General features: G+C 28.1%; 1 protein-coding gene across 2 annotated transcripts in view; it reads right to left on the bottom strand.

Moving 5' to 3' along the window:
* The window catches only part of LOC129960330 (transcription factor CP2-like), a 110,504-nt gene that overhangs the window by 34,966 nt on the left and 60,011 nt on the right, over positions 1 to 15,527 (bottom strand). For both annotated transcript variants that reach the window (XM_056073700.1, XM_056073701.1), the window contains one exon: positions 10,144 to 10,382. In XM_056073700.1, the coding sequence (XP_055929675.1) occupies positions 10,144 to 10,382 (239 nt within the window). The remainder of the gene's footprint in view (positions 1 to 10,143; positions 10,383 to 15,527) is intronic.

Here is a 15,527-nt window from a genome sequence, read left to right as displayed (position 1 = left end):
TGTCTATAAATTGCAGAACTGTAAAGTAAGGATACTAAAGTCCAATTACAAAAATGTAGAACTGCCCCTTCTGATTTATCTTACTGACTTTTGCCATCATATTTTTTAAAATTTGCTGTGTTCCCCTCTCTTCTAACAGTTCGTCGTTGTATTTTGAAACACAATGTACTTGTAAACTTAGTTTTTTTTTTTTTTTTAATAATAACTGCACCGAGATTCTTTTCAAAAGATTTCACAGTTTAGTGTTTTCAAGTAATCTTCTAATCGATACTAAAGGATCAGTTTTATTGGGGTTAACTCAAATATTATTCCCTAATGATTAACACATAGCAAGGGTACTTGTGGTATTCCTCCAAAGGCAACACGAATTTTCGTTAATATTTGCTGCATAGGTTGTAAAATAATTAGGTTTATTCTGAAGAATACTCATAATATTGCCGGTGAGGAAGTGGATCTTTATAATTTTCTGCCATGCAAGACATGCTGTCTTTTTTTTTGCATATGCGTGGTAGGAGTGAGATTGCTGTATAATTCCATATCAAAATATGGTTTTATTTAAGAATGGATGTCCTAATTCAGCAAAATACTGAGGCTCTTCATGAATACTCTCTAGACTAAAGTGAGAAAAATTAAAATACAGAAAACGAAATCTGAAGTCATAGCTTATCTGCACACTAAAAATGAAGGTTACAGGATAATTTTAATTCGTATGTGGTGTAATGATATAATACCAGTTTGGTATTTATGCACAGGAATTTAAACCTTTTAATCATTAGTATATATAATTAATTACCATACGACATTTGAAACACTGGGAACAGTTTAAAAATATTCCTGACAATGCGAAATCCCGATTTCTGTCTTGGCATCTAGTAACTTACACAGGTCTTTTATTTAAGTGTGCAAATAAGGCTTGCATATGTATAAAAATTAGTTTTAGGATCGTAAACCTCAAGATTTTATTTACAATATTTTATGCTAGATTATAGCAAAAAATAATGAGCTGAGGCTTACAATTTTAGTTATGCTGGCTCATTATATTCTCACTTCAAGGGACGGTTGGAAACTATTTCTATTATTTTCTTTCAGATTTTTTTTTCTATTTGTATTTGGAAATGCACTTTTTAGACGATCACTGTTTGTTTCGATCCGATTTTAATTATAAAATTTGATTTAAATGTTCGTAAAATTTTTTTTAGTTCACAAAATTCTGGTATTTATTGCTTACTTTTAAAGTTACTATATATTTACATCTAAAATGCACATTAAATTATATATATATTTTAATTTTTTAAGTACTCTACCAATACACATGAGATTTTCTACAAAAAATTTTGTTAGTTAATCTGTGCCAATCAGATGCAAGATATTGTTAACAGGATAACAGCCCGATTAGGCGAACCACATCGTCTAGTTTTATGATATTTATAATAAAGGATAACGAGATCCATTTTCATTTTCACCAGTACTAAATAATCTAACATTTCCAATGAACAAATTATAATAGTTTGTCTATTTTTATAAATTCAAAATATGAAGTTTTATGAGCCTCTCTTTAACGGAATTATTTAGCATATAAGTTACAAACAATGGTTATTTCTTAAAAATATTTTCCCACATTGAATTATCAGAAATGAGTATTTCTTGTTATATCACTATAACACTGATTAAAGAAGTAACGATCATAAAAGAATATGAAAATTGACTACAATACGATAACTATCAACTTACTGAAAATGTTAAATTGAAATTATGGAAAAAAAAAAAAAAAGGAATTCTATAAGCATAAAATACATTTCTAAAACATTATACCGTAAACTCCTATTTGCTCGTAAGCATACACAATAAACAAACTGGACACCCTAAAAAATTTTTTAACTTGCATTCGAACCCTAAATATTAAATATGGGAATACTAGATGGATTTTAAAAAAAACAGTCCCAAAGATTTTAAATAAAGATGTTTCATTTTGAGCACTTAGACAAAAAAGCTTGAAAAATACAGAAGTTTAACCAAGTAAATAGTTGTTGAAAAGTTAGTTTTCTCTAAAAATTAGTTCAATTCATACCCATAGCATAAAGTACGCAAAATATTAATTTAGCGCACACAAAGCTTTACCAAAAAAAGTTGAATAAATTAAAAAAAATATTTCATGATTAAGGAAGGTTAAGCTGAATCATATGATAATTAACTTTCATTCTTCAATTCTTCATTAAAGAAAATTTAAAGTTATACCAATAAAATGAGGAACGCAACAAGAAGTAGTCAATTTTGCTTTACAGGAATAAACAAAAATCATTATGTAATTCGATATAGAAAAGTTCAAAATTTTATAAATGAAACTCTTGAATTCATAAATCAGGATATTCAATATATTAGACCATAAAAAGAGCAAGTTAACATAACAACGAAAAAATTATTTTATCAAATAAACGAGTGCTTAACATGAAAACTTATTGATCATTGGGCCGGCTTCACATTCAAACCAACCCAATTCATCTAATGTCATATTATGGCAATTATTTTCGGAGGGAAAAATTTCTTTTTAGATGTGTAGAAATGAAACCACAAAAATATTTAATGAAAAAAAATTCTAAGAAGAATGAAATAAAAATATAGAATATTTGGAAAAATCCATATCTGAATATTTTCTGAATAAGAATTCAGAAGTAATTTATCGAAGATGCTTCAAAATTAAATATAAAAATTTTAAATGATTATAAATAATTACAAATTATGAAAATTATATTAAAGACGCATTAAACAAAAGAAAAGGTAACCTTTCGAAAACATGACAGCAAAATTTAAAAAGTAATTCAGCTTGGGAAAAAAAAGGGGGCAACATTATTGCACAGTTAAAAAGTAAAGGAAAAAAAATTGCATTATTTTCAAAATTACAATACAGCCTTATACATATTATCAAAAATTATTAGTGGCATGAATATGGAATTCATAATTTCCAGATAATAGTCTGTGAAATACAGAAATGATTTTAATATCTTATTCAAGATCTTTCATTAGATTACAGGTTTCTTTCAAGATCACACAGAAAAAGGAATACTGCTAATGAAAATAAATCACAATAAATATTTAGGAATCACGCTTAATGTAAAGATATTGTTTTTTATTCAAAAGATAAATTATTAAATCTGATAAGTACTCAGAATATGCGACTTCTTAAAATAGCAACATGCTTAGTTCTTAGATGCAACTAAAATTAAATGAATAAACTTGATACTGAAAAAAATACCCCATTCAGTCTATTCACAAAGAACACCCTGATTTATTTTTAGAATTTAAAATTGATGCGCAACTGCTACATTTATATTAAATAGAATAAAGCCTAACAAGGGAAATTGCACGCTCATTTTTCTATAATACGAATTTATAATTTAATGTGAGGACTCATTTATAGAAATGGTCAATGATTACACAAATTTCCAATAGTAGATTTCTTACCAATACCTTCTTTTCTTCAGCGTAAAACAAATCAAATTTATTTCAGATGTTTCAGAGACAAAAGAATTATAATAATAATAATAATAAACCTTTCCTCCTGAATGAAACAAAGTACAAATGTTAAAATGCTGTTCAAGAGGTATACCAAAGTTAAAAATTGCATTTTATGAAAACTTTAAAATCCTCTACTCATACCTTTTATATAACAAAAGAGGATCATTCCTTCCGATCTCTACTAGAAAGCAGAAAAAAAAAAATGAAATCAATTTCCATTCAAACTTTAAAAACGGTAGTTTGCCTTTAAATTCAATCGAAATCAAATGGTCATACTATACAAGAAAGCTGCATTCTTTCATTAACTCTTGATATTTGCTCCACAGCACAACAACAAAAATAAAAATAAATAAAGTAAAAGGCTTTGGGGGGGGGGGAGGAAAAAAGACTGATGCATTCATTAACAAATTTCAAAAATTATTACCGAACTGCAATTGGGGCTAATACAGGCAATTTGGAAAACATGCAAAAAGCTCTTATTGCAACTTTCCTTCACTGCTGTTCAATTTCTAAAACCCCTTTACATGGGCAGTGCCCTCCTGGAAAAGATAGCTGGTATCATTATCAGTTTGCAATAGCAGCTGACAAAATATTTCGAAAAAATGTCCTGGTCTTCTAAAAAATATTAACACTTTAAAACCAGTAAATCCTATAAAAATGTGTTCGTAGAAAAACAATCAAAACAAACCTTTTAATGGTGTTTTGTGGAGTATTGCACTGAAGGAGGCATTTGTCATAACAAAACTTGCTGCATATATAGCTGTAATTCAATTTAATGAAGGTTTTAGTAAATTAAAGTTGATTTTATCTAATTTGAATATAATACAGGGCAGATATACTTCTGAAAGTTTCGATTCTTTTGACAAAGCAAGAACTGATGCTTCAAGAAGGCAGTCACTACCTTCTTTAAAACTTCACAGAAAAAAGGTTTAAGTCCCTAAAAAACAAATTGGTCTTTTAAGGACATAGAAGAAGGCGTGATGTATCAGTCAGGAAAATTTTAAATTGTATATTGATTATACATTTAAAAAAAATCCTTTTCAAATTTTTAAATGCTGTTTTCTTAGCTTCTAAATTTTAGTAAAATCTCCTCACGGAAAACTTAATAAATAAAAATGCAATGCATATTTTATGTTCAAATTTGATACTACAATTTTTTTAATGTATTTCATTGTTCCTGTACCACAGAATAAGTAATCTGTTCACTAAAAAAATTTTCAGTTGTTTTAATACTTCAGAAAGTGTGGGGGGGGGGTGATTGTGTTATTTATCAGTCAAACCCAAGTATATGAAGGGCAGTTTATTTTTTTAGTCCATGAAATAGATATTATGTTTCTAAAGGTATCTCCAAGATTTGGAGCAAATCATTTGTTAAATATGTCAATTAGAAGGTTTTTGCTTTATACCCATTTTTAGATTATATTATATATATATATAAAATTTAAAAAATACTTTTCGAATTTTACTCATATTTTTTAGTTTATTAACTATATTTCAATCTATTTTCTATTAAAATTAAAAAAATATTTTAATTTTATAGCTATTTAAAAAAAATCCTTTCAAACGTAGTCAAATACCTTAAGGTAAAATCTATTTTAACAGTGATGTCAAATTCATTAAAATAGAATTTCAAAAGTTTTCATCACTGGATAATGGAATGTAAAGTCTAATTCCAAGATTATTCCAATAAATATGGGGCACAAGTAACAAAACCACAGCCAAGATGTACATGCTCCCTCTGGGAACTCAACTTTAAAGAGAGAATCACTTCACTTCAGTCTCATTGCTTTACAATAGTTTTCTGAATGAGCGTGAGATCATATAGAATTCTCTACAAGGATCTCTAGATCTCGATTCCTAAAAGGAGAGTACTATAATTCTTGCATTTCCCAGAACCTTTATAGCTTTTAGCCATATTTGTCACTAACGGGCAGAGGTCACTCAACTCGTATCCATTAAAAATGACTACATAGCTTTTTCCAACAATGAGATTAATGTAGCAGGGAAGCGGTATTATAGAGTCGTAAAAGTATCTTATATCATTATGAGAAGAATATGTAAATACAGAAGCTAAACATTGCATTACACAAAAATTCAGAGGAGAAAAACAAAAGAAAATATTAATAAATATTTGTAATATTATAATGCTAGTTCTATTCTAAAGCACTAATTCAACAAATCTGAATCTTTTTTTAATAATTTACTTTATATTAAGTTTTTTTTGAAGAGATATCAGATGAAAATTAATAACATTCTAATTTATAGCAGTTTTATTTAAGGTTAACGTGTGGTTTATTTTCGTGAATTTGAATTGGATATTATTTGCCCCTAATATTCTTAGCCACGTTTTATTGTAGTACACAAATTCTTAGATAAAGCACATGTAATAGTGATATAATTACTTGAAAGTTCAGAGAAATACAATAAAATCTCTAAGGTTAATCACTCGGATATATGACATAGGTCTAATGGGATTCCTCATTGAGATACTTCATGTGTATTTTCTTTTAATATTAATGAGTCAAATGTTATAAGAATGCTTCGAACAAATGATATCTGATTCAAATTCACATGAACGAAGTCATTATTACTATTCACTCGACAAATGATATTCATTTCTTACTTGTGTTAAAAGTGGCGGATTTTATTTATTAATTCATTTTTTTATTTAACAGCCATTTTTCCATTGTGCCCCATTTTCATATATATGCACAGGAATCCAAAATCTTAAGAGCAAAGCTGATATAGATGATTCATAATTCTATTACTTAAGAGATAAAAATTAATGGGAAAAAAAGAAAAACCCACAGAACTAATTTTTTTAAACCCACAAAACTGACACTGGAAGAAATAAATAAGTAATAGCAAGAAGTAATATCAAACATAATGAAATAGTAATGTCAAAAGAGGAAAACGATAACTGTTTCAAAAAAAAAAAAAAAAAAAAAGAGACAAAGCATTTTTAGAAATAAACAAGAAAATTGAGGGTTTAAAAAAACATCTAAAGCTACTTTTATATTCACTCTTTCTTCCCTATGTGAAATATTCAACAAAAGAAAAAGTCTAGTCGGCTGTTAAATACTTTATAAACAACCCACACTATATTATTTAAAAATTAAAGAAGCTGTCATATGAATTTTAAGTTAACAGTCAAGACAATTTGTGATTAATCATTAAATAAATAGTAATGTAAATTTTACAAAAGTTCTGGCTATGATTATGAATTTATCAATTCTTGATTTTCAAGTATAAAGGACATTTATTTTGAATTAAACCAACTGAAGTATATTTTATATTTTGGGTCTAAAATTATTGCTACCATCAGAAAAGAGGGATTGTTTAGATTACACTTATTTTGCACTGGAAATTTTTTATATACTAGAAAGCATGCAGTCTTTTTTTAAATAAAAAAATAAAAAAAGACTTGGCACAATACAATAACTTAAGTAGATACCCATTTTTTTTTTTTTTTTTCAAAACGAACATATCTGAAATTTTATCAGAAAAATTAGGAGCATCATTTCAGATTAATTTTGCCTTAGTAATAGTATGATAATAAAAAAACAATAATTTGTTAACGTAAGTTAACAGACTGAAAAGTTTAATAATTAGGAAATAAAGGAGGGAAAACAGAATATTACCTAAAAGTGTGGGGAGAGAAAAGGGAACATAAAATTTGGGAATTATATGGAGGATGGACAAAAAAAAAATCAGAAAATACTATAAAAACTGCAGAAAATGTTTATATTTCACAAGTATAAAGTATATAACTTATAATTCCTTTTCATTTTGATATTTTAAAACTCCTAATTATTTTAGCTCTTCATGTTTAAATCTGCCTAGTTATGGTACTAAATGAAAAAGGGGGGGGGGGGGGGGAATGATCAAGGCAAAATTTCTTTCTTTACACATGCTGAAAGAAAGTATTTCCTTTATCTATAAAAGTATCTTACTTATTATTTCAAGATATTCATTACACGTAAAATGTTTCTTGGCAGAATTACTGTATAGAATTGGAACAACATTATAAGAAAAGATAATCTCTCTTAAAACACTTAAATGTTTGAAGAAAGACTTAAAAGTAATCAAAAAAATAACCAATCAAAATGCACCGCTGAGTTAAATGACATGCAATAAACAATTGTACTAATTTTTGGTTCAGAAAGAGAAGAAAAATAACAAATAATAAAGGAAAAAAATCTTCGAGGAAGGTTCAATATCATACGTTTACACTTGGATATTTATATTTGATTCATATTTCGTTGTTTCATCTTTTACCATTATAATGATACTATGTGTTATAAAATTTATTGATTCCAATAAAAAGTTTAAAGTGAATAATGCAGTATCTAGTATTTTTTCAGAATTTATCACAAGCAAAAATATTTGAATGCATGGAATCATAAAAATAATTATACAAATAAAATTCAAAATTCACTCTCAGTAAAAGAAATTTCTAAAGATTAATAACCAAAAAAGGCTAATATATATCCAAAAAATATGTATCAAATATAATTTGCTCTAGTAATTAAAACTATGAATACATAATAAATCATCTCACTGCAAACTAAATATACAAACTAATTAAACACTATTTTTATTCAAATATGAAGTCCAGTTGATGATTACAGAAAATCAGAAGTGTAGCAGCATGTTAGAATGGGAGATAACAATTTAGAAGAGTTTTAAAATAAATCTTATATAATTCTTATTTGTGAAGCAACAAGAAAGCAGAAGGAAAAAAATCTCTTAGGGTGTCCATTTCTCTTCACAAATTGCACTTAAAAATTTGCCTAAAAATTTCCGAATAATAAGATCCGATCTATTGTAAATTACTTACTGTTAATAGAGATAATTTTTTATGTTGCAGCAGAATGTTCAAACTTTTCACTTTTCAGTAGCACTTTTGTCCATGATTCTATATAAACTCCATTTTCTTGTAAATCACTTTGCATGAAGGCAAAATGTTTCACCTGTGACAGAGAATATTCTCTGTACAGGACTAAAAATTCCTCCAAGCTTCAGATGTACCTCAGGCCCTCATGCTGTGCTTATCTCCCAGATCAGTTCAATTATTCCTTAATAGGAATGGCTTTACTTTTTATGTGCATGTATTATTTTCGACAAAACCATGAAGGCATATTTTTGAAATTTTAAGTTAAGGTAAAAAGAAATGGGCAACATTTTTTAAAGAATTTAGAATCAAGTTGATAATTTTTTAAATACAAATCCTGTAATGATATCTACAATTTTAATTAATTTATTCAGTTATTTACAATCCAATAAAAATAAATCAAGCATACCTTTTCATTCATAGAAACATTTACACAGTTAATTAGATTATAATCATAACAAGACTACATTATTTTTGCCAAGATACTAAATACAATACACATTAAGCAACTGAAAAAGGCCATAAAAAGTATTAGTAGCCTTAAGTCAATCTTATGCAATTTACAAAAAGCATATTAAACAGATTCACTTCTACAAAAACTTTTAATAAGCATTCATTCATTCAAAATGCAAACATTAGAAGCAAAACATTGGAAAAATCTATAAAAATATCCACATTCATACAAAAAAATTATAAGTAATCAGCAAAAACTACGCTATAATGTTACAACAAATAATAAATAAATAAGGATTTCACCGCTTCTGTAAATAAAACATTCAAAATGTCGAGATACTAAACATGGATCCTATTTTTTTTTTTTTTTTTTTTTTTTTTGTAATTAAGAAAAACGAAAAAATATTTATTGAAAACAAAATTGACAGATTATGTCATAGGAATAGAACTGGGGCAAGAGTCGTTACTCAAAAAGGAGAATCAAGCACACATGAGCGAGGTTGGATTTCATCAAGAACCGTTGAGGTCTTCGGCTGTTACTGGTGCTGATGAGCAGTAGGATACATGAAATGAAAACGAGATTTATCAGTTTTAACCTCAGCAATTTAAACTATACCCAATCATTAGACAAGATCGCAGAAAAACTTGATTTATTTTAAAGCTATCACACCTTTCTAATCATGCAACATTTAACTGCTTTTAACTAAGTTTATCATATACAATGAAATGCAGGAAAAAAAAAATTACAAAATTACATGTTAAAACATACTTTTGACTTGAATGTTACAAAATTTTCTTCCTAACATATTTCAAAATCGATTACTAAAACTGAAGGAAGATTGATAGGATTTAGAAACTTCTGAAGTTCATAATTTAAATGGTGTACTAAGAGCTAAATAAAATATTAATAGTTACAGCACAAATTTAAAAAAGAACAAACTGAAAGAAATTAAAGCTATGCTTAATTAATAGGAAACTGTATAGGATAAAATTATTAATATGATAAAAAAAAAGCTATTTTTAAATGATTTTTTATGCTAATTTAAGTGAAACACATAAAAAATAAATATAAGTTATAAAACTTCAATTATTACATTGCACAGGAAATAAAGTTCCATAGCAGAAATTGAATCCCTGAAACAATATTCAAAATTATTACGAAAATAATAACAGAAAATTCTGAACTTAAAACATGAGAGCATCTTGAGAATCTATTGATTCTCAATTACTAATCAGAAAATGAACAAAATTCTGATAATTCTAAATATTCTGGTAATTTTTACCTTGATTTAAGTATGTAAGTGTTTCTTCATTTATTTTAGTGGTTATAGAAGTTGGTGCCAACAAAATACAATGGAATGGATGAGGTGGTCCCTGATTTCCTTGATCAGCATTCTGTAAAGGTGGTATGACAGGAAGCTGCACAACTTGAGACAGGATTGTGTTAATGACTGAGCCTGATGAATAAAAATGACTGCTGGTTGTGCGTAACTCTGGTGCAGACAGACTATGTGGACGGCATCTATATTTACACATAAAATGGAACACTCATTTGGGATATCTACAAAAAATCAGGCATTTTATAGGTTTTCCAAAATTAAAAAGTTTTATACGATTAATATCATACTTAATGAAATACATTAGCTGTAATATAGCATTTCAAACATTCCATCATAGAAACAAAAAAACTTTTTTGTGATTACAATTTCAATACTTAATCTTTAATTCGAATATTATCTTAGGTTTTTACAGAATAAAAGAACAACTAACAGTATGTTAAACAGTTTTTTTTTTTTTTTTTTCTTTGCAATAGAAGTTTTTCAATGCAAAGTACATACGAATTTATAGTTGTGCTAAAACATATGTAAAGGATATAAAAAATCAGATAATACATGTAATGAAATTATTGTTTTTATTTGACCAATTTGCATTTCTTTACTCATCTTCCTTTGTTTTCATTCAGGATGAAATTTACCATCCTAATATTATTCAATTATTTTGTTTCATAGCTTTCTTAAATCAAATGATTTCAGCATAAATAAAAATTAATAGACAAAAAGTTATTTAATAATTTTATATAAAACAATAGAGGAAACATATTTCTATTTACAAATTAAGTTACCGAGATCTATCTGTCATAATAAAATAAAATCGGAAGTTGTAGATAAACTTCTGACTGGCTAACTGGACTAACCAAAATAAATTTTACAAATTTGGTTCGAAAACGAAAAATACTGGCTTTTTTTTTTTTTTTTTGGTGATAGTTACAAAACTGAGAAGAAAACTAATTCATAAAGGAATGAGATATAGCTAGATATGAATTACAAGAAATAGAAAAACGTAGAAGATTAATAACGAAAAGAAATTAGTGTATTACAAGAAATTAGCTACATATAAAGCATATACTAAAGATGCCGATTGCATAATTTTATTTACAGTATTCAACTATAAATTACCAATTAAATTAATATGCGTATATAACATGATTTGAAGAAGTAGGCGTAGTATTCTTTATTGATTTTTATTCTTCATAATTTCAGCGAAATAATCCAATCTTCAAGTTTTGTCAAAATGTATTTCTCCACGATATGACGACAGTAATATGACGAGAAAACAGGAAAAAGAGACCAATGAAAAATAGTCTGAGCTTACATAGTTTTGGGAAATAATTCGTCGAGTCAGCGTTTTGACTTCATGAGAAAATGAATAGCCTGCGCAATCTAGAAGTTGTAGTTATAGTGAAATTGGAGTTCGAGAGATGAAAAAGTTATTTTATTTTTAGAACATAGCTAATTTGTATATTATATATATATATTACAACGCAAAAGTTTAGATATTGGCATTATTTGGCTTTAAAATTTAGAATTGTGATATTAGAAAAACAGATCTGAAATCTTTTTTTTTTTTTTTTTAATTTAACATAGTTGTTTTATTTGTTGTAATGCTAAATTTTTGGATAAGAAAAGATTGCTGCCGCAGTTTAGATATGACTACGCATTTCTGAGATTTTTTTGTTGAATATGCAAAATTAAAAGAGATGACGTTACAGATTTCGTTAACTTAAGTTCTGCAAACAATAATACTTGTTAATTGAGATGAATTTAACTGAAGAAAAAGTGGCTCGGTGATGATTTGGCCATCCTTTTGCTACAATCAACAAGTGTCTCTGCACTTTACCAATGGTCGCCAAACATCATAAAATTATACTATTAGAAAATAATGCAACGTTACGCAATAAAGGATAACCTATTACCATTTCCTGAACTTTTAGGGAGTCTTCACTGGTAATTTCAGCAAGATAACATTTCTATTCACACTGAAAGTCATACAAAAGTTTGATTTAACTTTCAGAATATTAAAGTTCTCGACAGGGTCAGTATGTAGCCGCAAAGTTTACAGTAATAGTAGACAATACTCTTCTATAAATGAATTCATATTTATTGAAAATGTATGAAGATGAAATGAAATTTGGTTTTCCACGGAATTTCTATGATGTAAATGAGATTTGGAACTAACCAACAAGAAGCGATGAGTTACCAGTTTTTTAAATACTGTTTATTTTAATTTAATTTTTGTTTTAACTTTTGAGGCAATGTTAATTTCGTTTTAACTTTTCAATAACTTGTAATATACTCATGACAACTTTTTTTGTTACAAAATATATGCAGCATACAACACTGAAGCCGTATAAGGGCAATTGAATAAAAGTGTTTTGAAACCTTTGTGAATTTATTGTCTAACGGGGTTTGGGTTTTAAACTCCGTAAAGTTTTCGGGGTACTTTACTACTGCCTCACAAAAATGAGTCACAAGAATTGAGATCCAGAGAATATGGCAGCCAGAGATTCCCATTCTAGTTGTTTCTGGGTACCTTAAAGAGAAAATGCGCTTTCCGAAGTTCTTCTTAAAAAATTAAAACACTATCGTTTGATAGGGTCATGCTCCGTCCAGCATGAACCAAATCTTTTCGAAATCTGGTCACTTTAAATAATAGAGATGTGATCAGTTTTTAAAATTTCGATATATCGTTCAGCAGTTACCGCATCTTTAATAAATATCGCAATGATTATTCCGGGATTTGATACTGTGAACCAAACAATTACCTGTTTTAGGTAGAGAGACATCTAGATCACGAAATGAGGATTTTCAGTTCCTTAAATGCGCCAATTCTGCTTATTAATGAGCCATCCAAATAAAAGTGGTCTTCGTCGCTGAATCAAACCATATTCATATCAAATTCTTGTTTTTTAATCATATTGACAATAGTGTTGGCGAAACACAAACGCTGTTCAATGGCAATGGAGCTCAATAGCTAATGAGTTTGAATTTTGAGAGAAAAGAGCTGCAGGTTTTGATCAACAATTATCGCAGTCTCCCTGTTGATTCTGACCTGCGGTGTAGATGTCTAGTCTATTTTGAAATAGAGTTCTCGATATTTTCAAGCATTTTCACATTTGCCTGACGGCCAAATTGCCAACCACGGTCACTACAAACATTCTAAGTTCTCATCAGCATTTCAATCATATTTATCTGCTTATACTTAGTGAAAAATTTCTTTTGAGCAGCAATTGGGCAGTTATTGTTCGAATAGTAGGCCTCACAAACGATGCATTTCCAGATTTTCAATGAAAAATGAACAAAAACAAGTCTCATATATAAGCATGAGTGAGCAAAAAGAGTGTGCATGTTGAAAATGGTTCAAAGGTTAAATCTTTTTTCTCATATAGCTAAACAATTGTCACCTTGCATATACAAAGTAGCAGCATATGTCATGTCATCATGAGGTGCCGTACTTTTTAATCTTTCCTTGTAGTGATGCATAACTAAATCATTTTTATATTTTGACTTTTTTTCCTTTTAACTTTTTATAGTTTAATAATTGGTTAATAAATTTATTATATATATATATTTTTACTTGAAATGGAAAAATATTCCCACCAATAATATAATTTAAAAAATTAAATTCGAGATATGAATTCATTTAATTCATTTTCCAGCATTCTTTACCACATTTATAAAGATTCACACAACTACGGCAAAATTATAGAAGCAAGCGTTACATTCCTTAATGAAAGGTTAAAATAAATGTTTTTACAAGAAATTATTTTCTTAAACAATCTACAAGAAAAAAACATTTTTTTAATGGATGATAAGCAAACAAAAGCAAAATATAATCGAATTCATATAATCAAAAGTTACTTAAAATTTATCCTTGTTTTATTTTCAGCAAAATGTTCAAAAACTTTTACCTTGATTTTTGAATGAAAACTGAAATTTTTTTTATTTTTTGAATCGTAGCAACTGCATGTAACCTATCTGAACTTCAAGTGATCTTAAAGTATTTTAACTTTTTTTAATGCCGAAAAGCAGAAACTGTCTATTTATATTTGTATTTATTATTCACTATGTTGAATCAATTTCTCAAAAATCACCGATACACAGGCTTTAAAAATAACGATGTATTTTTGGGAACAAGATGGTGAAAGTTACATCACTATTATCTCTATATATTATCTATTAGTATCTAGCACAAATGTAAAATGGATATATGAAGATTGGCAGCATTTTCTTAGATACTTAAAATGGTAAAAGGTATATGTTTGTCATAAAATAATGATATCAGTTTCCTACCGAGATAAGATTTGCAATAGTTTTAACGAATAAAAAAATGTTCTCTTTCTAGAATAGACCAAAGTCATGTTCAATATGTATAGCTGTATTTACAGCAGAAAATATGAGCAATTCCATTTACAACTATGATAGCATTATTTATAAATATATTTTGAACTAGATGAAAAATAGACAAGTTAATATAATTTCTATACATAGTCAAAATAAAAAAGGAGTATGTTATTTTTGTTTGCATTTACCAGCTGAATCTATAAAAAATAAATCAAGATAATGCAAGAAAATTAACGCTTCCATTCATTATAGATATTATACAGGACTACTATAAAAGATTCATTCATTTTCGGAATACATTGTATTCAAAAATATACACGTATGTATTCAAAAATAATCACGTACAAATATGCGTGATATAATGAAAATTACCGCAGACTTATCAAGTTTTTTGTATATTCCACATAGGTTTTAGGTGCGCCATTTGGGTCAATGACACACGTCCAGGTGGACATGTTCCAATATCCCAATAGACAACGTTCCAAACATTTTGTAGCGTCATCCTGTCAACGATCATCACTGCAGCTTAACGCGGCTCAATCATGCCTGGCCCGACTGGGATTTCCCGTTAAAATGCAGGAAGCTCAGGAGGATGAAGATTTCATCACCAAACTGACATTCAATGAGGATTCTATTTATGCAAGAACATGAACTGTCATAATTCATATGGAGCAATGAAGATTCATAAGCAACTACGACAGTTGAAAGAAACATTCCAAAGGTGAACAAGTATGTGTGAGAGTTCGAGCAGTTTCAGACAAAGATGCATGGGCCGTTCCTTTTTTTGGTGAGAAGATTGTGATTGGTTACCTGGATGAAGTGATAAATGTTTTCAGGGAGTTAGTCTTAGAATAATGCATAACAGTGCTTCATTGAAACATTCAAGTTTGTCAATATTTGAATGATGAACTTCTGCATCATTGAATTAGTTGTATTGCTAAGGATGATGTCTCTTTATCCTCTTGGTTTCTCCAGTTACCTAATTA

The sequence above is a fragment of the Argiope bruennichi genome, chromosome X2 (genome assembly GCF_947563725.1).
Source record: "Argiope bruennichi chromosome X2, qqArgBrue1.1, whole genome shotgun sequence".
NCBI classification, from domain to species: domain Eukaryota; kingdom Metazoa; phylum Arthropoda; class Arachnida; order Araneae; family Araneidae; genus Argiope; species Argiope bruennichi.
This window is presented reverse-complemented; position numbering and strand designations above follow the sequence as displayed.